General features: G+C 38.2%; 1 protein-coding gene across 6 annotated transcripts; it reads right to left on the reverse strand.

The window, feature by feature from the left end:
- Positions 1–235: 235 nt before the first annotated feature.
- Positions 236–16858, reverse strand: NUDT13 (nudix hydrolase 13). 6 transcript variants are annotated; one of them, XM_068982222.1, is made up of 9 exons: positions 16773–16852; positions 11407–11498; positions 7895–8034; positions 6110–6244; positions 5009–5115; positions 3678–3803; positions 3452–3563; positions 2279–2433; positions 236–1184 (listed from the first exon to the last, which is right to left on the reverse strand). In XM_068982222.1, exons 2-9 carry the CDS (start codon positions 11487–11489, stop codon positions 984–986), a joined length of 1059 nt encoding a protein of 352 aa, XP_068838323.1. In that variant the 5' UTR covers positions 11490–11498; positions 16773–16852; the 3' UTR covers positions 236–983. The 6 variants fall into 6 exon arrangements, with proteins under 6 accessions (XP_068838323.1, XP_068838324.1, XP_068838325.1 ...); XM_068982223.1 differs by lacking the exons at positions 11407–11498; positions 16773–16852 and adding exons at positions 8514–8584; positions 8825–8911; XM_068982224.1 differs by lacking the exon at positions 7895–8034 and having other exon boundaries at positions 16773–16858.
- Positions 16859–25349: the final 8491 nt, after the last annotated feature.

Genomic DNA, 25349 nt, shown 5'->3' on the forward strand with positions numbered 1-25349 from the left:
CTAATAGTTTCCTCCCTCCCACCCTCAGTTCTCGCTTTCTACAGTTTCCTCACTTCATAAGATAGAAAAATACATCTGAACAGAGGCTCAGAAATGTATTTCATTTCCTCCAGATCAGTGCTTCTCTCCTGTGATAAGGTACAGAATGGCATATATGAATGACGAGAAATCCTAAATTTAGTTTATTCCATAAAACTCAAGAAATGGTTCATCTTCACTGGTCATTTTATTGCAGTTACAACACTTACTGGGTGTGCAAATGGCTGCAACCATTTTTAAGTTTAGGAAAACAGGCGTGGCAAGGGATACTCTTTTCCCTGGGTCGCAAACTGAGCAAGTAACAGCAAAAAATGCTTACCCTCTTGAGCCCCACTGGCATGCAGTTACCTCAATAGAACATCACTGTATCTGATTTATTACAGAGCACCTTGAGGAAGACCTTAATTCCTGCTTTCCTGGGATGAAGGACTTAAGGAACTATGACTTTTACTTAACTACTATATATAAAACAATTACCTCTGCAAATTCAAAAATGTTGTGCTACTTTTTAAAATTCTGTGAACATAAAAAGTAACTCAGTTGAGATCTGCTATATAGTTTTAATACTAAGATAAAATTTTAACTGAAATTATACCAGGCACATTTTGGCAGTTAGTATAAATCCAGCATTGATAAGCCATATGCCAGAAGATGTTTGCTTCCACAGCGCAGGAGAAAATGAGTGAACAAAGGGCCTGTATCCACACTAATCAACTTTTGCTTTGATTGTTGTTATCTGATGGGTTTTGGCATTTTTGATTGCCTGTGGTTAGGAACTTCTGTTAACACTGGCAGATGTGTCCTGCAGTAGGCTCACCATCTGTTCTGCCTTATGAGGTTGGCCTGGGATGGGCTTTTGTCTCCTCCTGTTTATCGGTTGTTCTCTGATGTGCCCCTCTTAGATCGTGAGGAGGGAGTTATCTGATCAGGTAGCCTGATCTGAGCTAAGCAGGCAGGGGAGAACAGGTCGGTTTTTCCACCCACTCCTTTATCAGTTGATGGGCAATGGCTAACTTGGGGGGCAGCCAGAATGGGACGGCCCCACTCTGTTGTTGATTAGATGGGTTGTTTCTCCTCAGGACTGTGGCCACCTCATCACGACTGAACCAGGCAGCTGCTTCTAGTTCTCTCAAGTTCACCTGGAGCTGAAAGACATAAGGAAAAACAGGATATAAAGTTAGGAGCTACTTAGAGTACAACGGCCAAGGGTGAGAAAATGTTCCAGAACTGAGCAATCTTAGAAGATGGTATCTGGATTCTATTCACTGGGAGATAATATTCTAGATAATGTCCAGAAGCAAAATAACCATAATTAAGGGAAGAGAGTTAAGTATATTTTTTAAATATTAAAACACACACATTAAAAAAATCATGAAAGTGCAAATAGTAAAGTATTGGGGGTTTCCTAACAGTCTAGTGGTTAGGAATTTGTGCTTTCACTGTTGTGGCCCAAGTTCAGTCCTTGGTCGGGAAACTAAGATCCTGCAAGCCATGCAGTGCAGCCAAAAAAAAAAAGTGGTTAGCACTGAATATAAGTTATGAATAATACTGTTTCTTTCTGTGCCTAAATGATTATATAACTAAAAAGGAAACATATAAGTGTTACTCTTCTTTGAAAGGTAAGTGTTAATTAATGATAGTCAAAAGCACAGTATCTTCCTTGCAGGAAGCAAAATAATGCAAACTGCATCCACAGTTTATTACAGAAACTGAGATAGGTTAGATATTACTGTATAGAAACCAAAGCACACAATAGGCAGACTTTGGCAAATAGGGAACACAACACAATCTGTTAAGATTTACGAAACAGCAAGATGAGGTTGGATAAGACAACAACATCTAAGTCCCTTTCAGTCAGAAGTTCCTGTGACTTTATATTATTAGTCCCCAACATCCTGACTGACTTGAGCTATAAGACCAATTCTGAAATCAGTCATTAAATTTTATATATTTATTGTGTGCCTACTCAGTGTAAAACATTGTTAATTTCCTGATGATGAAAGGTAAATTGTCTCATGATTGAGATATATATACAAGGAAGAATGGTGGTCATGTTGACATTCCTAATTTTTATGGTGAATTTGTTTATAAGACTGTAAATTCCTTAAAGGTATAAATCATATCTTACACATCTTTGTATAATCTAGACAGTGCTGGACTAGGCAGGTGCTTAGTAAGTAACTATGGACCAGCTCGGATGAGGCAAAGGATATGTCATAAGGAAAGCATCAGAACTTACCTCTGTCTGCCCTGGTTTCACAGTTGCATGACAAGCAATCATGAGTGTGCTGTTAGGAAAGGGCCAATGCTGGGATGCAGAGTAATGCAGTCTGTCCACCTCCAATCCCACCTCTTCTGCAATCTCTCGCCGGACAGTCTCTTCCAGACTTTCACCTATAAGTACTCAGATTAATTCAGAACAGCCCTGTAGCAGGAAGGGTGATGCAGATGCCCATTTTTGAAAGGAGCATAAAAGTGACTTCAGAGTCAAGGAAATACTTTTGGGAAAGGCCTAAATCTCTGAGTCTTTACACTAGGAATCAACTCTGGAGTTGGGTATCGAACTGCCAGTTCTTGAACCTGCTATGTTCGTTACACAAAATAAGAGTTGGAAAGGCTACTGCTGTCCTCAGCTTTTTAATAAAATTCGAATGCCACATGTCAGCATTTGCCAATTTTACTGCAATGGGCTGAGAAAAAAACAGCCTGTAAATAAATATTAAATTTTAGTTAATAGAATATTAATATGTATGCTGAAATATTTAGGAGGAAGTGTATTAATGTCTGCAATCTATGCCTCAGAAAATAAGAATGATTAATGGATGGATGGAAGAATGAACAGATTTGTGATAAAATAATTATCGAATATAGGTGGTGAGTATATGGATGTTTACAGTATAAATCTTCCATATGCTTATATTTGAAAATTTCCCTATAAAATATTGGAAAATTATAGTGCCAGAAGGTAGTTTTCTTGATAAAATAGGAGAAAATGTGCTTGAGATTCCAAGTACTCTGGCAATAAGAATAAATACGTAACTATTGAACATTCCTGGTGGTCCAGTGGTTGAGAGTCCACCTGCCAATTCAGGGGACATGGCTTCAATCCCTGGTTTGAGAAGATTCCACATGCTGCGGGGCAACTAAGTGCCACAACTGCTAAGCCTGCGCTCTCGAGCCTGCAAGCTGCAACTACCGAGCCCACCCACCACAACTACTGAGCTCGTGTGCCCTAGAGTCCTGTTCTGCAACAAGAGAAGCCACCTCAATGAGAAGCCCGGCCACCACAACTAGAGAAAGCTGGAGTACAGCAACGGAGACCCAGTGCAGCCAAAAAAAAAAAAAATACATACATATTATTGATAAGCTTTCATTTCCTTCAATGTTATCTGTATATGCCTAAATTCCTTACCTATATCACAAAAACCTGCCAAGGCAGAATACATTCCCTTGGGAAAGGAACTCTGGCGGACAAGCAGGCATCGAGTTCCATCTGACACCAGAGTGATCACCACAGGTGCCACCTAGGAAAAGGGGACAGAAACTTAGGGCTTTAGGGCCCGTTAATGAAACCAAGTAATGGGTAACTAAGGAAAGCCTTTTGGCTTGGATTATCGTACTTTTAAAGCAATGCTTACCTGTGGATAATAGATGATGTTATTGGAAGGGCACACACGCTTGCTGCCAGACACATTCTTCTTGGTGGGCTGCCCACTTCTGCTGCAGAACTGATGAGCATCATGCCAACGGAGAAGAGCCTGAGCCTAGGAATACAAAGATGGACTTGGCACCGTTTGGAGAGAATGTGGGTTTCATCTGTAATGATGCTGGGTCTACTAGTATTGAGAGCAACTCAAAGGGACGTGTCATTCCCTTTCCAGCTCACCTGCTTTAAATGGTTATTAATTATTTAAACTTTAAAGGAAACTCTCTGAACATAGTCCTCTATCATTTTAAGTATGAATTTTTTTAAAAAAAAGCATTTTAAATGTATTATGAATTATTTTTTTAAAAAGTATCATAATAAACACCCATGTACTTATGACACAGCTTAAGAAAACATTTTCTATATAATGGCAACCAACTCTAGTATTCTGACCTGGAGAATTACATGGACAGAAGAGCCAGGCAGGCTACAGTCCATGGGGTTGCAAAGAGCTGGACACGACTGGGTGACTGAACAACAACAACAAAATACCTCAATATGTGTATTCCCCAATAAGTCTGGAATTGTTTTGCAAATAAATGTTTAGAGATAGCTCTTTAACTTAAACGGACAATCCAATATTATATAGCAACTGAATTGGGAAAAGAATTTGAAAAAGAATAGATATATGTGTATATATATATGTGTGTAGATATATATATGTGTGTAGATATATACATATATCTGAATCACTTTGCTGTGCCACTGAAACTGACACAACAGTATTAATCAACTACGCTGTACTGTGCATTGCCGTCGTGTCCGTCTCTGCAACCCTAGGGACGGTAGCCTGCCAGGCTCCTCTGTTCATCGGACTCTCCAGGCAATTTGAGTGGGTTGCCATGCCCTCTTCCAGGGGAATCTTCCTGACCCAGGGATTGAGCCCGAGTCTCTTATGTCTCCTGCATAAGTAGCTGGGTTCTTTATCACTAGTGCCCCCTGGGAAGCCCAATTAAATGGACAGTCAAAAGCCATTTCAGCAAGTGAAATCCAAAGGTGGAGAATAAGTCATTAGGGCAATGTAGAGTAACTTCTCACCATATATATGTCATGCTGTGAGTCACTAAAAATGTTTATAAGGCCTATAGGTCATAGTGCCATAGATGTATACACCCTTAGGAGAAAACGGTACTGACAAAAACAGGGTAAAAGAAGAAACACAGTGTCCTTTCTCCAAAGTCTATGATCTGCAAAAAAGAAATCAAATCTTTCCCAAATACACTGCTTCACTAAATTTCCTACAGAACCAAGAAATCAATCTACCGTGGACAGCAAGGAGGCATCCTTCACATTCAGCTCAAAGAGAGCCTTTGTCAGCTTAATGAAAGACCCCTGGAGGGCTGTCTCCATTTCAGCTTTCTGTAAGGAAGCTAAAATATTAGAAAAGAGAATGAAATGAAAATGAAACAAATGTCAGACTTTACCTCAGGGACCTTCTCTAGTATATCTTGTTAGAAGAGTGTTTCCCAAACTCACCTAATAAGACTCAACTAGGAAGAATAAAAAATTATTCAAGTTCTCAAGCCCCTACCTGGAGATTCTGAATAGCAGATGAGTGAGGCCTAGAAATCTTTTTTTTTTTTTTTTAACAAGCACCAGGAAATTCTTATATTCAGGCAGATTTGGGTTGTTTCCCAAGATTTGGGTTGTTTCCCATAGTGTTTCCCAAGATCCTCTCTGGGGCAATAAGGACATTTGGACTAGCCACACACTATCCCTGGAAAAAAGATGAAATGGGACCTTTGAGCCCCTATCTAAACCTTATTCCAGCATCATTGTATTCACAGCTGATACCCTAAAACAGACACAGAAGGACTGATAAGGGCCACAAGCTCTAGCAAACCAGTTCCCAAATGCAAGTCGGAAGACTCAGAGCTACTCCAGGGTAATGTGTTTATTCACCTGCATTGATAAGAGAAATAATAATGTCATGAACTTTAAAACATTTCTTTCTTCTTAAGGTATATAAAATACATGAAGGTACAGAGAATAATATAACAAACATCTGTGTACCACCATATAGTTGAGAAAGAAAGCATTAAAAAATATCCTTTATTTTATGTAATGATGATGGTCGATGGTAGTATTTTTTAGTGTTCTTACTTAAATGCTTACGATTGGATGGCTTCACCGACTCAGTGGACACGAGCCTGAGCAAACTCCGGGATAAGTGAAGGACAGGGAAGCCTGGTGTGTTGCAGTCACAGGAGAGTCGCAAAGAGTCAGACACAACTTAGCGACTGAACAACAACTTAAAAACTGAGATTGCTTTATATTCTTAACATGTTCTTTGAAATTTTATTATGAGGAGTACCAAAGCCTAAGAACCACTGGGAAGTGTCCATCAGGAATAATGTTATGTACCATTTATGGAAGAAGAGCTATTTAGACCTAGATCCAGAGCAAACCATGCTTCTTGCTGTTCTGAGCATCCAATTAGCACGGAATCTTCTAGTATTTTTGAGTCTTGTCCAAACTTACCCAGGAGCCTTTCCAACTCTAAGAAATGCAAAAGGAGAAAGGGGGGAAAAAACACAGGGTTTTAGTTAAACCACCAGAGCCATACTAGACTTATTAGAAACCATCTACTTCAGCTTAAAGTAGGCACACCTGGCTCCCAGTCACTGCGCTGCATGCTAATTAGCTGTGTAATTTTGATCTACTCACTTAACCTCTGTTGGCCTCCATCAGCAATCTGAAGAGTTTAAAGGAATTCTTTCTGTGTAATCCTGTATTACTCTATGATTATATCATGAAAGCAGCATATCCCCTAGTTTTAAAGACACATCATAGTTAACTTACTAAAGCACTGAAAAAAAAAAAAAGCGTCATACTTAAAATGGCAGACCAAAGCAGTTCTACAATTTCATCTCCAGAGTATGCTGCTTTTATGGGCCAGGGTAGACTCCTCATCTGAGATCCTGGTCTGTAAAGACAAGTGCTGTATTGGGAGAAAATCTGTTCTGTGCATGAAGGATTCATAGTTATTTGTTCATAATACAAGATTATGTTGCTAACCTCTAAATAATGTTTAGTGCCTTCTGATAAACATCCTCATATACTTATGTACTGCCAGAAACTATCAAAAGTGTTCCAACATATGCAGTGCATAATCTGGCCCTGGCAGTGTATTTAGAAGTTGGCATATAGCGACACAGGGGCTTCCCAGGTGGCACAAATGGTAAAGAATCTGCCTGCAGTGTAGGAGATGCGGGTTTGATCCCTGGATCGGGAAGATCCCCTGGAGAAGGAAACAGCAACCCACTCCAGTATTCTTGCCTGGAAAATCCCGTGGACAGAGGAGCCTGGTGAGCCTACAGTCCATGGGGTTGCAAAAAGGTTGGCCAGAACTCAGCGACTAAGCAACAACATCTAGAGACATCATGTAAAACTGAAAGGTAGCCTCTTGAATGCCAATTCCTAATGGCTTAGATATCTCTAGTTATATACCTTAAAAGCAAATTATATGATATGTACTTATTAATATATCAGTAATTATATGTAATTAATTAATATATGAGATCCTGGTCTGTAAAGACAAGTGCAATAAATATGTAATTGTAAAGACAATTACAATAAATATGTAATTAATATATATATTTTAATAAAACTTATTATATCTCAAAGCAAGTTAATCCATGTTTAACTTTGACCCTTCTAAGGAGAAATTAAGTCATGATACACATCTTAAACAGTTGTGCACACATGCTAAGTCTCTTCAGTCATGTCTGACTCTTTGTGACCCTGTGGACTGTAGCCTGCGAGGCTCCTCTGGCCATGGGATTCTCCAGGCAAGAATACTGGAGTGGGTTGCCATGCCCTCCTCCAGGGGGTCTTTCTGACCCAGGGATCGAACCTGGATATCCTACATTGGTAGGCAGGTTCTTTACCACTGAGCAACCTGGGAGGTCCATACCATCACCAAAAAATATCCAACTGGGCAATTCAGTTTATATACTAAATAATTAATTGGCCAAAGCATTTGGAAAAAATCTGGACTCTAAAGTTGGAGGATTCTTCTCAGGGATCTAACATGGACTGAATTCTGTTCAGTGGCCACAGGCTGGTCTACTTTGCTGGTCTACTTTCAGTTCAGTTCAGTTCAGTCGCTCAGTCGTGTCCGACTCTGCGACCCCATGTTGGGCTTACCTAATAGGCTATACTGGGGGGCCAGGTATTGATGTTCTGATTTCTGAAGCAAAGGAGCCAAGTTATGAAAGAGGTAAAATGCTCCTGTCTGCTGGGCTTTTTTACATGCACCATCATCTTCTTTCAGTTCAAATAAATACCTGTGTTTTGGAAATAATCAAACCATTACAAAACCATCCTTAGCTTCCTGTACAATGTTCGTCTTTGAGAATTATGTCCCTGCATTGCTCTCCTACCATAGTTATTTCTTTTTATTTATTTACATCCTAAACTGCTTTAAAAAAGAATATGACTCTGGGAGATCATTCCCTCCTTTGTCCTACTGTATACCTTGCTGATACTTCTGTGACTGCACTAACATGGTTCTATTTGTTAATCTGTCTCCTCTAAGACTGAAATCTTCTTAAGGGCAGGCAGGGTCTGTTTCAGTTATGTATCTTGAATAATTAGCATACTGAATGGCTCAATTCAATAAATATTTGACTTGAACTTCAACAGTAATAAATAGTTACTGAATTGAACCCCAAGGTACTCTGCCAATATGCTGTGAGGCAAGAATTTACATGCAGTGGAGCGAAAGGAAAATAAGTACAGTGATAAAACATCCACCACAGAGTACCTGGAGATGGGAGCAGACTTTATTATTGCAGACAAGGAGCAAACATATACCTTCAGAAACCGCTTTTCAACCTAGGGATGATAAAATAAAATTTTTATCTTAAATGCAGTCTTATTTCAAGCATCTATTCTCCCAACTGTATGCCATTAGCTCCTTATCTCTACTAAAGGGACCACTGATGAAAGTGAAGCCATATTTGACATTTATTTAATAAGTAAAATTTTCAGTAGCCAGAATTAAACTGTAGAAAAAAGAGCATCCTATAATTAGTTTCTCAAAAAAATAGAAAAGGAATGGAGCAAGTTCTGTACCTTCATTAAAGATGGCCTGAGTCTATCCTTTCAAGAGCCTCAGGAATCAGGGCAAAGTCTGTGTGATTTGGGGAGGGCTGAATGTGGACTCCCCTTCTGGGGCCTTAGGGATAATGATTTGTGTTTTGTTTTGTTTGTTTGTTTGGCTGTGCCATATGGTTTGCAAGATGTCAGTTCCCCAGCCAGGGATTGAACCTGGGCCACAGCAGCATAAGCCCATGATCCTAACCACTAAGCCACCAGGGAACTCCCAGCATAATGATTTTGACTGTTGAAATTCCTAAAACAGACTCTCAGGTATACAGTACATTTTGTCCCTTAAAGCGGGAAATACAGTTTAAAGATATTTTCTGTAGAATCTGGGAGCTTTTGAAACACCAGTAGCATTAGCTCCACATGAAACTACAAAGCAAAATGATAAACATGCCCCAGTGGTATCTTTAGAAACCTATTTTTGACTGTATGATAAAAGCGATTGCAATGAGCTCTTTGTAAACAGAAGACAAAAGGAACCTGAGATTTTAATACTCAAGATATTTTTATAGTTATTGTGAGTGACTGTAATCTCCTGGGACAAAGACTCAGTGTATTTCAAAGGAGAGACAGGTGCCACTCAGACATTACCAAATATTAATATAAACAACAGAACATACACTGGTGCCTTTGTAAAAAAGCAGTAAGAGTTGTACAACCTGTGCTTTATCCTAATGACCATAAAAAGCAAAACATCTACAAAAATAACTAGGTTAAGGACTTAAATCCAGGGTCTCGTTGCAACTGGAACTGAGATCCAAAAACTTATATTCTTCTCGATTGGAACACGTTTCTTAGAAATGCATTTTCTTGTTGTACACCTGAAACATTGTAAATTAACTATATTTCAATAAAAAATAAGCTATAAGGATATATTGTACAGCACAGGGAATATAGCCAACATTTTATAATAAGTTTAAACAGAATATAACCTATAAAAATTTTGAATTATTGTGTTAAACACCTGAAACATATAATAAATCAACTATGCCTCAATAATCAGTCACTTAAAAATGCATTTTCTCCTTTTAAGTATAACAATATGGAAACCACAACACACTAAGATTAACAAACTTCAACAGTTGTTTTCTTGTTATAAAAGTTGACAAATAGTCATTCTACTGAAATTAGAATATGCAGTTACCAATTTTTTTAAAAAAGGGAAATCATCGAGAATCTCACCACTCAGAGATGAACACTGTTTATCCCTTGGAATTCTCCAAACTATGTATTAATATTATCCATTTATACATATACAATAAATTGTACAATAAATACTTTTAGACTCTACTAATTTGTAGCCTTTTTTTCTTAAACATTAACATTTTCACACCATATTCTTCACTGACAAAATTTTATTTTTCATATGATTATTATTCATTTTCAATATATTTAATCACCTTGACACTCATTTTTTTAGACTAGTCAGTAATTCTGTTATTGTTCTCAGGGTCTCAGCCTGAGAACTGTAAATAATTCAAATGTCAATATCTAAAACAAGTATTGCAATTTTGTTTTCTCACTCTTGCTCGTATAAGATTATACATGGTTGTGTGCTTTCAAATTCTGGACTAGGCACTCATGTATGGGAGAGCTTTCAACATGAAAAGCTCTGGTTGTGAGTGTATCCCTCCAGAGGGGTTTTACACTTGCTTCTGCAGGTCTACAAATGCTACTTAAATTCTTTTCATAGGTTGGGAATTTGGAACTATACCACATAGATGGTGCAAATTTATACCCCAAAATTGTATGACAGCAGGCTAGTGATTTCAAATTCACAGATTTTACACTTGCTCAGACTGATGACAAAGAGGTCCTTTTTCATCTTCCTGTACTGCTGTGCTGGGAGGGATTGGGGGCAGGAGGAGAAGGGGACGACTGAGGATGAGATGGCTGGATGGCATCACGGACTCGATGGACGTGAGTCTGAGTGGACTCCGGGAATTGGTGGTAATGGACAGGGAGGCCTGGCGTGCTGCGATTCATGGGGTCGCAAAGAGTCGGACACAACTGAGCGACTGAACTGAACTGAACTGAACTGTACTGCTGTAGATACTTTTTTCCAGACTGCCTCTCACTGAGGTTTGTTCTTGGGGGAAGGAGTTTGGGAATTGTAGTAGGCAGGGAATGGAGTTACCTACCTTATTTTCAGCAACATTAATGAACTATTATTCAATATAGTTTCAATTCCATCATAACGGCTGTATCATAATTTAATTTCTCCCTTACTGTTCACTCATCCATTCAACAATATTTCAGTGCTTACTATGTGGCAGATACTAGGGTTCTATGCATGAGGGGTACCATAGTGGAAAAGACTATATTATTACCTTAAAAAAAGAACATATTTAAGTATGTCAGACACTAGATATTACTGGAAATTTAGTTTAGAAATTCTCTAATTATATATAATTTGCATTGAACATCTTTACATGTAAATCTTAATCATACATCCTTAAGCCGCAATATATAATTTTGAGATATTTATATTTTATAATTTTAATGGACCAAAGATAGAAAAATCAGAGCTCAGTTTGGTCAAAACTTACCGTGTCTTAGTGACATAGGTTGACAGCAGCCTATAGCACCAAAAAAATTTTCTCCTGCAAGCAATTCCACAATACAGGGACATTGTCAGGTCCTTAGGAGGAAAAGGAATTAAAAGAAAAAAAAAAAGAGCATGCAATTTGAAGTAATGAATCACCAAGAGGGTTATACTTTAAGCCAGAAAAGGATCACTATTTAAAATTAAGAAAAGATAAACTGAATAGAAGTCATGATCTGGCTTCTAAATTACATCTCTACTGCTAACTAGCTGTGGGATGTCAACTTTTCAGAGTGTGCCTGCTCAGTTGCTCAGTCATGTCTGACTCTTTGAGACCCCATGGACTGTAGCCCGCCAAGCTCCTCTCTCCATGGAAGTTCCCAGGCAAGAATACTGAAATGGGTTGCCATTTTCTACTCCAGGGGAACTTCTGACCCAGGAATCGAACCTGAGTCTCCTGTGTCTACCGCATTGGCAGGTGGATTCTTTACCACTGTGCCACCTGGAAAATCCCAACTTTTCAGTACCTCTTTCGTATCTACAAAATTAAAACCTGTTCTGCCTAGCTAATAGGTCGTGAGAAATAGATAACTGTCCACTAAAAACCTTGGGGTCCTGCTTCCATATTGCGGAATTCTTGCTGGGTGGTAGTTGCCAAGCCAAGGCCTACATTTCTCTCCTCCTCTGTTTCTTTGATGGGATTAAAATTAGGTCTAAACAGTATAATGTTACTGAAAGTGACGTGTATCTCTTCTAGGCTGGCACAATTAAGTATGGGTTTGCCTTCTCCATCATTTCCCCATCTGCTTGGATGACTTCAAAATGGCAGAGCCATTAGATGGAGGAGCTTGGATCCCTGAATCACTGCTGCTGCTGCTAAGTCGCTTCAGTCGTGTCCAACTCTGTGTGACCCCATGGACTGCATCCTACCAGGCTCCTCCGGCCCATGGGGTTTTCCAGGCAAGATTACTGGACTGGGGTGCCATCGCCTTCTCCACCCTGAACCACTACGTGGGGAAAAGCCATCCACCAAGCAAAGACTCCCCAAGAGTAAGATATAAGCTTCCACTATATTAAGGCACTGAAATTCTGAAGTTGGTTATAGAAGGTAGCATTACACTAATAGACCAAGTAAGCCTAGGACTGTCTCCAGACTAATGTAGCCAAATTTCTCAGCATATGTGAAAAATGAAGTCCCTTTGAAAATGAAGAAGAATCTTGTAGATACGAAAAATATAAAATCACAAGCATTAGGAAAATATTTCAAAAGGCAGCTATGCAAACCCACATGAATCTAAGATATTTCTTATTTTTTAGTCTTTTTGTGAGAGGAAAAATAACTCTGTATCTTAAGAATCTATTCTGTAGAAAGGGACGTCTTTTAAATTGTATATCAGTAAGTTTTTTATTCACCATGAAAACTACAATTCACATTAGCAATAAAAAAGTCAAGAAATAGAAAATTAGTATAGTTAAATAACCAAACACCCCTTTATTTATTTATTTATTTTTAAAATTTACCCAAACACCCTTTTAACTGTGTCCAAGGGAAGCAAGTTTTGACACTAAATCACCAAGGAATGTCTAAAGTTTAGGCCTACTTCTCAGTTGCATAATTATGAATCACTGATGACTAATCCTTGGACAGCTTTGCCTATAATCTATATCCTAGCCAAGGGTAAAATATATTTAGTAAGCAACATTCAACAAAATATTTATTGAGTACTGATTTTATGCAGGCTTTCTGAGGGGACACAATAATGTACAGGATAAAAATCCTGCCCTCTTGCAGGAGAGAGAAAGCAAATATATAGCTTTCACAGACGACAGAATGTGACATGTGGGTTACAAAGTATTCCAGGAGAATATTAAAAGTATAGTCTCTATTTTAATAATCCAAAGTCTGGTGTGATATCCTAGAGGAAATGAATTTAAAGTTAATATTTCTATCTCAGGTCCAACTCTGAGAATGTTATTGATATGATATTTTTAGAGGGAAATTTTGGAATATCTATTAAATGGTGAAAGTAAGCACCCTTCCCCTGCAATTCCACTTTTAAGAATTTATCCTAGGAAGAAAAGGATACATATAAGACGTTAACTGAAAATTATGATAAAAGGGAATAACACAGAGCTGTAAAAACAAACAGATAACAGTATGACAAAACACTTGTAGTAACAGAGAAAGATATTCAGAATATATTATTAAAAAAACCAAAGAGTAGTTGGTTGGTTTAGCATTATCTAATTAATTTGTAAAGAAAAGGATATATATATACAGGCCAGTAGAATTAATTAGATATGTATTTTTTTTATTTTAAAAATGACTAGAAATCCACTTCCCAAGCTATTAATGGTGACTAATTTGAGAGAGTGATATGGCAATAGGGATTAAAAAGGGTACTCATAATTTTTACTTTTTACATTTCTGCACTTAAAAGAGTTTTTTAACCAAGTGTTCATATTTCTTGTACATTCCCAGGACTAACTTCACTGTGAAGCTTTCTATAGGCCACTGTTCCCAGTAGCACTGCATCACATTCCCTGAGAGTCATGGGGAATTTCTTCGGTGAGTTCTTTGAATTCCTTTGGTGATACTGTAAGAGCTGTTTGTAGTTATGACTACCAGCTAATCTGTGTGGCCCACTGTGCTTTGCTAAATGTAATGCTTACTAAATTAACCTTAGCCAACTGTGGATTTACATGGCCTGCTGACTCATAAGTTAATGATCTCAGAGCTGGTAAAAGACATATTAAAGTTCCTCATGTAGTTTTAAAAAAGAATTGATAATCAAGAGGAAGACATAATTTAACTGAGAATTGTACCTTCATTGGTATAGTCATAAATCTAGTAAAGATTAAGTCTAATACCTTTTCAAAATGGCTCCTTTTTATACATATAAAAAGCAGTGTAGCCTATTTAAACAGAGAAAATTATTTCCTTTAAATTCAACTTTAATTGTATTTCTCTTTCAAATATATAATTTAAATTAACAAATTAATACTATATTACAGGACATACAGAAAACAGAATTGTGAGAACACCCATATTTTCACCACATTAATATAATTTATATACTAGTCTTCTGCACATATGACCTTTACATATTTGTAATCAGTAAACATTTTTTCAACTTGCTTTCATGAAGCATGTCATAAGCAGTTTTCCATCTTTTCCTGTAAGTTTTATCTATTTATTTTTGGCTGTGTAGTATTACACCAAGCAGACTTCTATCCTTACTTGCTATATATTCCCCTAATTTTAGACATTTAGGTGGCTCTGATTTTAAATTACCAGAAATAAAAGACTACTAAATACCTCTGTGCTGATATTTTCTGATTACCTCTTTAAAGTAAGGTCTCCAACATAGAACTACTGGGCCAAAATTTGTTTTAAAATCATATGGTTCTAGATTGCTACACTTACAAAGTTTGATAACATCTGGTTAAAAAAAACAACTTTATATTTCATTGATCACTACTGAGATTCAAAGTGTTTTCAGATTTTTAACAATACTAGCTCCCCTTTTGTAAAGTGTCAGTTTGATTTCCTGTGCTTAGTTATTTATTGTGCCTTTACTCTACTTTTGCCCAGTCTAATTTTTAAAATATTATAGCATATTTACAGCATTTTCCACAATATGATCACTGAAATGCATTGTAGGAACCACTGGTGTACTGCTTTTCTCTGGGAAATTGTCATTCAAACTGAACCTCAGCACACACACAAAAAAGACTCTTAACAGTCAAGAGGCTATGTGAGATTACTTTTTGGATAAAAATAAAATTTCTGATGGCCCTATATTATTTATAAATCTAATACAGGAAAAATTTTGCCACTGCTTTTCTGAAATGCTTTGTGATTTCCACTTTTGGGGTCCTTGGTGTGATGTATTATTCAAAATGTATTGACCCAAGGGCTCACACTTGGTAAACATACTGGTCTACAGCTAGAAAACATGCTGCCTATGAAACACATCCAGTTGCTCAATTGCCCCATTAGGGACAGGATAGTTGTTTTTGTTTGAATTGGCAACTATTATTATACTTTATGCCAAATCACGCACTGGAGATAAAAATGCACTATTCACAAAATTAGTCTTAGAAGAAAATATTAGCACCCTTATTTTACTTTAGATGACAAGCCCAGGCCTGCCTTCTGTTTTGTTTACAGTGCAAATGCATGTCTCCTCCAAAGCAAGAAAGGGACAGGGCAGTCAGACTTGGACTGCAGAGACTCAAACTTTTTTCCTGGCTCTCTCACTGACTGAATTTGTGATCTGGAGTTGTCACCTAACTTGTTGGGGAGCTTGGTTTCTGTCTCATTTTTCATAGAGGAAGGAAAGGGAGAAAAGAGATCTAAAGTGTATTATTACTGTGTCAGATATTATTACCTAATTCTCAGCTCTAATAGACTATAAAATCCTTAAGGGCTGGGATTGTATCTCCCTATCTACAGCATCTAGTACAGTCCCTATCACAGAAAAAAACACAATATACTGAATGAAAAAATGAATTTATTCCATTTTATAAGAGAGGAAGGTAAAACTTTGAGAGGTTAACCAATCTGAGATACAATCTAGAGAGCAATAGATGAAAACTCAGGGCTATCTGGCTCCAAAGGTCATGTTTTGATGAGAAATACATGAGGAAGCGCCTTCCAACATTCATGGACTATTTAAGTTTTAAAAAGTATAATTTTTTTTAAAGTACTTTTAAAAGTAACTTTTTAAAAAGACTGATACAGATAAAAGTTAATTTTTTTTGACTAAAAACTATTAAATAATGATGAGGCAAGGCCCTTAAGCGGAACAATTTCTCTGAACCTCCTATAATAAAGGATTCATACACACTTCTCATCCTGTTCATCTTAACGGAAGAAAGATTCATTTAGAAAGCACTATAACATGACAAAAAAGTCCACCCCTAATCTCTGTGATTACTTCTACTAAGAAGAGGCCAGGTTCAGTACTGTTTGAGAGAGTCTTTTTCAGGGAGTCTGACTTTTGATGATTGTGGACCTCAGTGGGATGGGAAACATGCAGAATGGAGGAGCCACTGGGAAACACATCAGTGACCAGCTTTGTGGTTGGCTTTCTAAAAAATAAATGTTCCTCCCTTAATTCAAAATAATTCAGACAATGCAGAGAAGTTAACAAATTCCATTTTTAAATGACTCTCCAAAAAAGTATCAGAAAATTATTAGCTGAAGTTAATCTGAAAGCTCCAATAATTTATGATGCATAACTATGGTTTCTGCAAGAAGGAAGAAAATCTGACAGAGAGCTTTTTTCAAGTTCTGGTTCTGTCTCTTCATAAAAACTTTCTTTCACTTAGAATCTGAATATGTTTGTCTTCCACTGTACTTACTCTGAATTCTCTTAGGGGTGCCTTCCTAGGCCTCAAGAATCCGAACAACCAGGGAACTCCAAGTCTTCCTGGGAAGTTGGACTCTTTCCTCAAAGAATGATTGCTGCCTTTGACACACTTCCCAGAATGCTCCTTGAGATGCACTCTGGGAAATGTAGTTCAATCCTCATGCCTGCTTGCTAAGCTCTCCAAAGTTAACCACGATTGTCAAAAAGCATGCTTCTGCCACACTTCCCAGAATCCTCTTAGGATGCATTCTGGGAATTGTAGTTCAATCCCCAGGCATACTGCTATGACCTCAAACTACATTGTCAACCATGGTGGTCAAAAGCATGATCTTCTAAGATCTAAATTCATTACCAGGAGGACTACTCCGGTAGTTCTAGCATTAGATCCGTGAAAGTGGAAGTGTTAGTTGCTCAGTCCAACTCTTTGTGACCCCATGGACTGTAGCCTGCCAGGCTCCTCTGTCCATGGAATTCTCCAGACAAGAATACTGGAGTGGGTAGCCATTCCCTTCTCCAAGTGATCATCCCAACCCATTGTAGGAAGATTCTTTACTGTCTGAACCACCAGGGAAGCCCATTAGATCCATTTTTCAATAGAAAATATAGTCTTTACACCCATCCTTCTACATAGAACAGGGCTTTCCTGGTGACTCAGATGATAAATGAAAATTTCTGTCTCTGTGTAACTTACATTCTAAAGGAAGAAACAAGTAAGTATATAGTGTATCAAGTAGTTATAAATGTCAGGGAGAAAAATAAAGCAAGAGAAGAAGACAGAGGACTTTGCTATTTTATATATCTGCCTCATTGTTAAGGTGTCATTTGAGCAAAGACTCTGAAGGAGCTGAGGAAGGAAGCCAAGTGAATATTTATGGGAAAAGAGTTGTAGGCAGAAAAAAAATTATCAGATGCCAAGACCCTAGTGGGGAAGGGTGCCTGGCAGCTTTGAGGAAAGTCTAGGACAAAGCCTGGTGGTCAGAGATGAGATTAAAGAGTAGCCAAGCACCAGATCACGTAGTACTTAATAAGTCTTACAGTTCTTATAGAACTATTGTAATGCCTTTGGCTTTTACTCTGAAAGGATGGGATGTTACAGAAGAGTTTGAATGGGAGAGTGAGATGATTTGACTTACATTTTTTAAAAAAATCACTCTGTGTGTGATTAGGCTGTAGGGGATAATAAAAGTTATTAAATCTTGAATGTCATTGTTAATATGTACCAGGTTACCTGGGAAAGAAGAGTAGTAGTTCCAGTTAGTTGATCAATTATTTATTTGGGATCTTACTATTAGCACATAAACCTAAGCTTCTTATCAGCTTTAAGGAAGGCACAGAAAGTTTGAGGGAAACAAGATATAAAGTCGGTGAATTCCAAAGGAATGAGGAAGCATGCTTAGAGAAAGTTTGGGCTCTGATAATTTTTTAAAATAAAAATCTATATTTTTTAGCAATTAAGTGTTAAGTGCTATAATAAAAAATAGTGCCATGGTCTAAATGTTTCCATTCCCCAACCCCCTGATGAAATCCTGATGCCCAGTGTTAAACTTTTATGTGAGGTCTTTGGGCGGTGATTTGGTCATATGGATTGAATCATTATGCTCAAAGACATGGATGCTCTCATATAACAGGCTTGAGAAAGCTTCCTTGCCCCTTTCACCACAAGACACAGCAAGTAATCTGCAATTCGAAAAAGGGTCTTACATGAACCTGACCATGCTAGCACCCTGATCTTAAAACCACAGCTCTAGCCCCAGAACTGAGAGAAATAAGTTTCTGTTTTTTTGCAAGCCTCCCAGTCTGTGGTATTCTGTTATAGCAGCCAAAACAGACTAAGACAAATAGCTAACATTAATTAAGTGTTTACTGTATTCAAGGCACTATGCAAAGTGTTTTACATATTTATCATTAATCCTTGCATCCTAAATGATATACATTATTCTTTACACTTTATAGATGAGAAAACAGAGGCTTAGAAAAGTTAAATACCTTGTCCATATTTATACAGCTAGTTAGTAGAAGGGCTGGATTTTAACTCAAGCCTATCTGACTCTAGACAGACATTGTGCCTTTGACTATCATAATGTACTATAGACCTGGGTTATATCTGACTGGGTATGGAGAAGGGAAACTCAATAAAAATATTGGAAAACATTGGAATGCTGGAAATAATCTCATGTTCATAGATTGGAAGACTTAATTTTGTTGAAATGGCAATATTCCTCTAATTGATCTACAGATACAATGCATCCATATCAAATCACAGGTAGCTTGCTTCCACAAACAACAAAATAAAAAGTAGGACTTCACCAAAATTTAAAAACCTTTGTGCTGCAAACAGTACCACCAAGAACTTGACAAGAACACCCACAAAATAGAGAAGAACTGTATTGCCAGTCATACATTTAATATGGGACTTATATCCGAAAAATGTAAAGAACACTTACAATTCCATAATAAAAAGACGACTAACTGAATTTTAAAATGATCAAAGGATATGCATAGATATTACTCCAAAGAAGATACAAAAATGGCTAATACAGACATGAAAAGATGCTGAACATCATTAGCCATCAGAGATGTGCAAATCAAAATCACAATGAGATAGCACTTTATGCCCATGAAGGAGGCCACATCAAAAGGGCAGATAATGACAAGGAGTGGTGAGGATGTGGAGAAAATGGAATCCTCATAAACTGCTTACAGGATCGTAAGTGGTGTAGCTGCTTTGGCAAACAGTTTGGCTGTTCCTCCAAAAGTTAAACACAGAGTTACCAAATGACCCAGCAGTTCCACTCCTGGGTATATACTCAAGACAACTGAAAACATATGTCCACACAAAAACTTGTACACCAAATTTAATAGCTGTATCATTCAAAATAGCTCCAAAGTAGAAACAATCCAAATGTCCATCAACTATGAAGGGAAAAACAAAATGCAGTATACCCATAAACAGTATTTTATTTGGCAGTATAAAGAAATGAAGTACCAATACATACGAAAACATGGATGAAGCATTAAGCATGCTAAGTGACTCTATTCACAAAAAAATCACATATTGCATTTACATAAAGTGTTTAGAATAGGCAAATTGATAGAGATAGAAAGTAGTTAAGAGGTTTCCTATGGATAGGGATCAGGAAAGTGTTGGAGGAGAGTGGGGAGTGACTACTGGTTGAAACAATTTTGTTGTTGCTTTGGAGTGATAAAATGTTGTAAAATTGATTGTGGTGATGGTTGCACAATTCTGTGAACCTACTAAAGATCACTGAATTGCACACTTTAAATGGGTAAGTTGTATGTCATTTGAGTTATAGCTCAATAAAACTGTTAAAATATTCAGCCAAATCATTAATTATGTTTAATAATTATAGTACATGTTTAATAGATACGACAAATGTGATGTAAGTAGCTAGAATCCTCATAATTTTTTTAGGTCATAAGGTAAAAATTGTCTCTCCTAGGGTGTGCTTAAGTTCAAAGCAATGGCTTTGTTTGATCATGTAATAATTTAATACCATATACTCTTTTAAGAGCACAAATTGAGCCTCAAGTCATTGAATCCTACTCTAGCTTTTGCTGGAAAGTAACAATGTATTTTATACATATGTTTATTAATTCATTGAACACATTCTTATTGAAAACCTATTATGTGCCAAGCAGCATGCTAGAATTGGGAACACAATGGTGAATAATATGTTGTCTCTGCCAGCAAAAATTAATTACTCTTGTACATGTGTGTATGTGATGCAAGTGACGCATTGTGTGTGTGAGCATGTAAGTATGTGAGACAAAAGCCCAATTACTCAGTGTTTGACCAGTTACAGGAGTGGATATTAGGATGCAGGGACACTTGAGCAAACTTGGAGGGAAACTGCAAGTTCATTCTGTAAGCAGGCTTACAGTTGGATGTTGTCTCACTTCATGTAAGACAAGAAATAGATCTTAGCAAGTAGGGTGGGAAGTGGTTTCATGAGGGCCTCTTAAATATTAAGCTACTGGCAAAGGGCCCTGTGTGTCTGCATGGCCAATGGTGCCATAAACACTGGGAGGTCTTTATGCTTCTTTTCAAGGGCAAAGTACAATAGGTTTCCTTCTCTTCCACCTCCCCAAATATGAAGTAATGTTTAACACACAGCGGGGGAAAAAACTAAGACTTGTCTCCACTGGGAGACAAGATGAAATAGGACAATTCAGTTCAGTTCAGTTCAGTTCAGTCGCTCAGTCGTATCCGACTCTTTGCGATCCCATGAATCGCAGCACGCCAGGCCTCCCTGTTCATCACCAACTCCCGGAGTTCACTCAGACTCACGTCCATCGAGTCCTTGATGCCATCCAGCCATCTCATCCTCGGTCGTCCCCTTCTCCTCCTGCCCCCAATCCCTCCCAGCATCAGAGTCTTTTCCAGTGAGTCAACTCTTTGCATGAGGTGGCCAAAGTACTGGAACTTCAGCTTTAGCATCATTCCCTCCAAAGAAATCCCAGGGCTGGTCTCCTTCAGAATGGACTGGTTGGATCTCCTTGCAGTCTAAGGGACTCTCAAGAGTCTTCTCCAACACCATAGTTCAAAAGCATCAATTCTTCGGTGCTCAGCCTTCTTCACAGTCCAACTCTCACATCCATACATGACCATAGCCTTGACTAGATGGACCTTAGTCGGCAAAGTAATGTCTCTGCTTTTGAATATACTATCTAGGTTGGTCATAACTTTTCTTCCAAGGAGTAAGCATCTTTTAATTTCAAGGCTGCAGTCACCATCTGCAGTGATTCTGGAGCCCAAAAAGATAAAGTCTGACACTGTTTCCACTGCTTCCGCATCTATTTCCCATGAAGTGATGGGACCAGATGCCATGATCTTCGTTTTCTGAATGTTGAGCTTTAAGCCAACTTTTTCACTCTCCTCTTTCACTTTCATCAAGAGGCTTTTTAGCTCCTCTTCACTTTCTGCCATAAGGGTGGTGTCATCTCCATATCTGAGGTTATTGATATTTCTCCCAGCAATCTTGATTCCACCTTGTGTTTCTTCCAGTCCAGCGTTTCTCATGATGTACTCTGCATATAAGTTAAATAAGCAGGGTGACAGTATACAGCCTTGACGTACTCCTTTTCCTATTTGGAACCAGTCTGTTGTTCCATGTCCAGTTCTAACTGTTGCTTCCTGACCTGCATACAGATTTCTCAAGAGGCAGGTCAGGTGGTCTGGTATTCCCATCTCTTTCAGAATTTTCCACAGTTTAATGTGATCCACCCAGGGTATACTAAAGTAAAAATTAATTGGATTTCATGATTTTGTTATTATAATGTAGTCAGTAGACTGAGTATGGGTTTCTGTTTCATGTTAATTGAGCTGTTACTCTCTTTGCTTTAATTCTTCCCTTTTAAATTAAAAAAAAATTTACAACTACCTCTGGGCCATTTTATTGAAGTCACTGGAAATTCTATCAGAAAGTTGGCAAAGTTAAAAAAGAAAAAAGTTTCATATTAATTAAAAGGTCTGGCAAATCTTCCAATAATTGGTTATAATTGTAGTTAACTTTCACTTCTGTATTGTCTTGTATAGTATTATCTTTACCCCAATATCCAAAGGGGTTCTGAGTATTAGACAAAGTGTATACTGTGTGTGGTTGTATTCCCAAGTAAGTATAATTTTTTCTGTGATTATTTCATTTCTCAGTTATAGCTATCCCTAAATATCTAATATTTTATAGCATAAGGAATATCCAAATAGATGGTCATTAAATTTTCAGTGTTGGATGAAAAGAATTTGGAGGTTTCTCCTGATTTACAGTATCTGTATGCTCTGTATTCCTATATCACAGTGGAAGCTTAAGAAGTAGTTGTTGTCAGTAATCTATTGTCAAAATAATACCTCATAGCGAACATCCTTGAAATCACAATATTACTCACATACTTGGAGTGATTGGCTAGGTGCTTCTGCAGATCATGGTCAGGCTTGTTTATGTGTTTAGGGGTATTGCACTGTTGAATAATCTAAAACGTTCTTGGCTGGGACAATGAGGGTGAGTTGGCTGTGCTCCATGTATCTCTCATTTTCTAGCAAGCTAACACGGGCACATTCTTTTGAGGATGAAAGAGGGTAAAAGCACAGAGAGTAGGCAGAGGCTAAAAGCACAAGTGTAAATGTGCAAGTCTCTGCCTGCATGACATTCAAAGCATATTACATGGTCAGGTCCACAGTTACAATAGGAGGGTTTTACAAGGTCTCATGTTGTGAGGGGTTTAGTTCAACTACATAGTTATAAGGAACAGTCCCCAAGAGATCACTTGCCCCCACTGCTCCAGGAGATCATTCTTACCTCCAATACCAACGGCATCTTCAAGGGGTTTCCAAAATCATTCTCAGTTTTTTTTTTCAATATTTATTTATTTGACTGTGCTGGGTCTTAGTTGCAGCATGCGAACACTACTAGTTGCAGCATGTAAACTGTTAGTTGAGGCATATGGGCTCTTGTTCCCTGACCAGGGATGTGACCCAGGCCCCCTGCATTGGGAACTTGAAGTCTTAGCCCCTGGAACACCAGCAAAGTCCCTATCTGCAATTTTGATAGAAGGACTCATAAAACTCACTGAGAAGTAATTATACTCATGGCTATAGCTTATTATCCATCAGAGGGCAGACAGAATGAAAACCACAATCACAGAAAACTAACCAAACAGCACATGAATCACAGCCTTGTCCAACTAAATGAAAGTATGAGCCATGCTGTGTAGGGCCACCCAAGATGGATGGGTCATGGTGGAGAGTTCTGACAAAAGGTGGTCTACTGGAGAAGGGAATGGCAAATCAGCTCAGCATTCTTGCCTTGAGAACTCCATGAACAGTATGAAAAGGCAAAGATATGACACCGAAAGATGAACTCCCCAGGTTGGTAGGTGCCCAATATGCTGCTGGAGAAGAGTGGAGAAATAGCTCCAGAAGGAATGAAGAGGCTGAGCAAAGCAGAAATAAAGCCCAGCTGTGGACATGTCTGGTGGTGAAAGTAATGTCCGATACTGTAAAGAACAATATTGCATAGAAACCTGGAATGTTAGGTCCATGAATCAAGGTAACTTCGAAGTGGTCAAACAGGAGTTGGCAAGAGTGAACATCAACTTAGGAATCAGTGAACTAAAATGGACCAGAATGGGCAAATTTAATTCAGATGACTATTGTATCTACTACTGTGGGCAAGAAATCCCTTAGAAGAAATGGAGTAGCCCTCATCGTCAACAAAGGAGTCTGCAATACAGTACTTGGGTGCAATCTCATAAATGACAGAATGCTTTCCGTTCATTTCCAAGGCAAACCATTCACTATCACAGTAATCCAAGTATATGCCCCCAACAAGTAATGCTGAAGAAGCTAAATTTGAACAGTTCTATGAAGACATATAAGACCTTCTAGAACTAACACCAAAAGAGATGTCATTTTCTTCATAGGGGACTGGAATGCAAAAGTAGGTAGTCAAGAGATATTTGAAGTAACAGGCAAGTTTAGCTTTGGAATACAAAATGAAGAAGGGCAAAGACTAACGGAGTTTTGCCAAGAGAATGCACTGGTCATAGCAAACACCCTCTTCCAACAACACAAGAGATGACTCTACACATGGATGTCACCAGATGGTCAATCCCAAAATCAGAATGATCATTTTCTTTGCAGCCAAAGATGGAGAAGCTCTATACAGTCAGCAAAAACAAGACCGGGAGCTGACTGTGTCTCAGATCATGAACTCCTTATTGCCAAAATGGTTGTCTGAGGAGGTCTTACAAATAGCTAAGAAAAGAAGAGAAACGAAAGGCAAAGGATAAAGGGAAAGATATACCCGTCTGAATGCAGAGTTCCAAACAATAGCAAGGAAAGATAAGAAAGCCTTCCTAAGTGATCAATGCAAAGAAATAGAGGAAGACAATAGAATGGGAAAGACTAGAGATATCTTCAAGAAAATTAGAGATGCCAAGGGAACATTTCATGCAAAAATGGGCACAATAAAGGACAGAAATGGTATGGACCTAACAGAAACAGAAGATATTAAGAAGAGGTGGCAAGAATACACAGAAGAACTGTACAAAAAAGATCTTCATGACCCAGATAACCACGATGGCATGATCACTCACCTAGAGCCAGACATCCTGGAATGCTAAGTCAAGTGGGCCTTAGTAAGCATCACTACCAACAAAGGTAGTGGAGGTGATGGAATTCCAGCTGAACTATTTCCAATCCTAAAAGATGATGCTGTGAAAGTGCTGCTGTCAATATGCCAGCAAATCTGGAAAACTCAGCAGTGGCCTTAGGACTGGAAAAGTTCTGCTTTCATTCAATCCCCAAAAAAGGTAATACCAAAGAATCCTCAAACTACCACAGAATTGCTCTCATCTCTGCTGCTAAGCTGCTAAGTCACTTCAGTCGTGTCCGACTCTGTGCAACCCCATAGACAGCAGCCTACCAGGCTCCCCTGTCCCTGGGATTCTCCAGGCAAGAACACTGGAGTGGGTTGCCATTTCCTTCTCCAATGCATGAAAGTGAAAAGTGAAAGTGAAGTCACTCAGTAGTGTCTGACCATCAGTGACCCCA

The sequence above is a fragment of the Capricornis sumatraensis genome, chromosome 10 (assembly GCF_032405125.1).
Source record: "Capricornis sumatraensis isolate serow.1 chromosome 10, serow.2, whole genome shotgun sequence".
Classification (NCBI taxonomy): domain Eukaryota; kingdom Metazoa; phylum Chordata; class Mammalia; order Artiodactyla; family Bovidae; genus Capricornis; species Capricornis sumatraensis.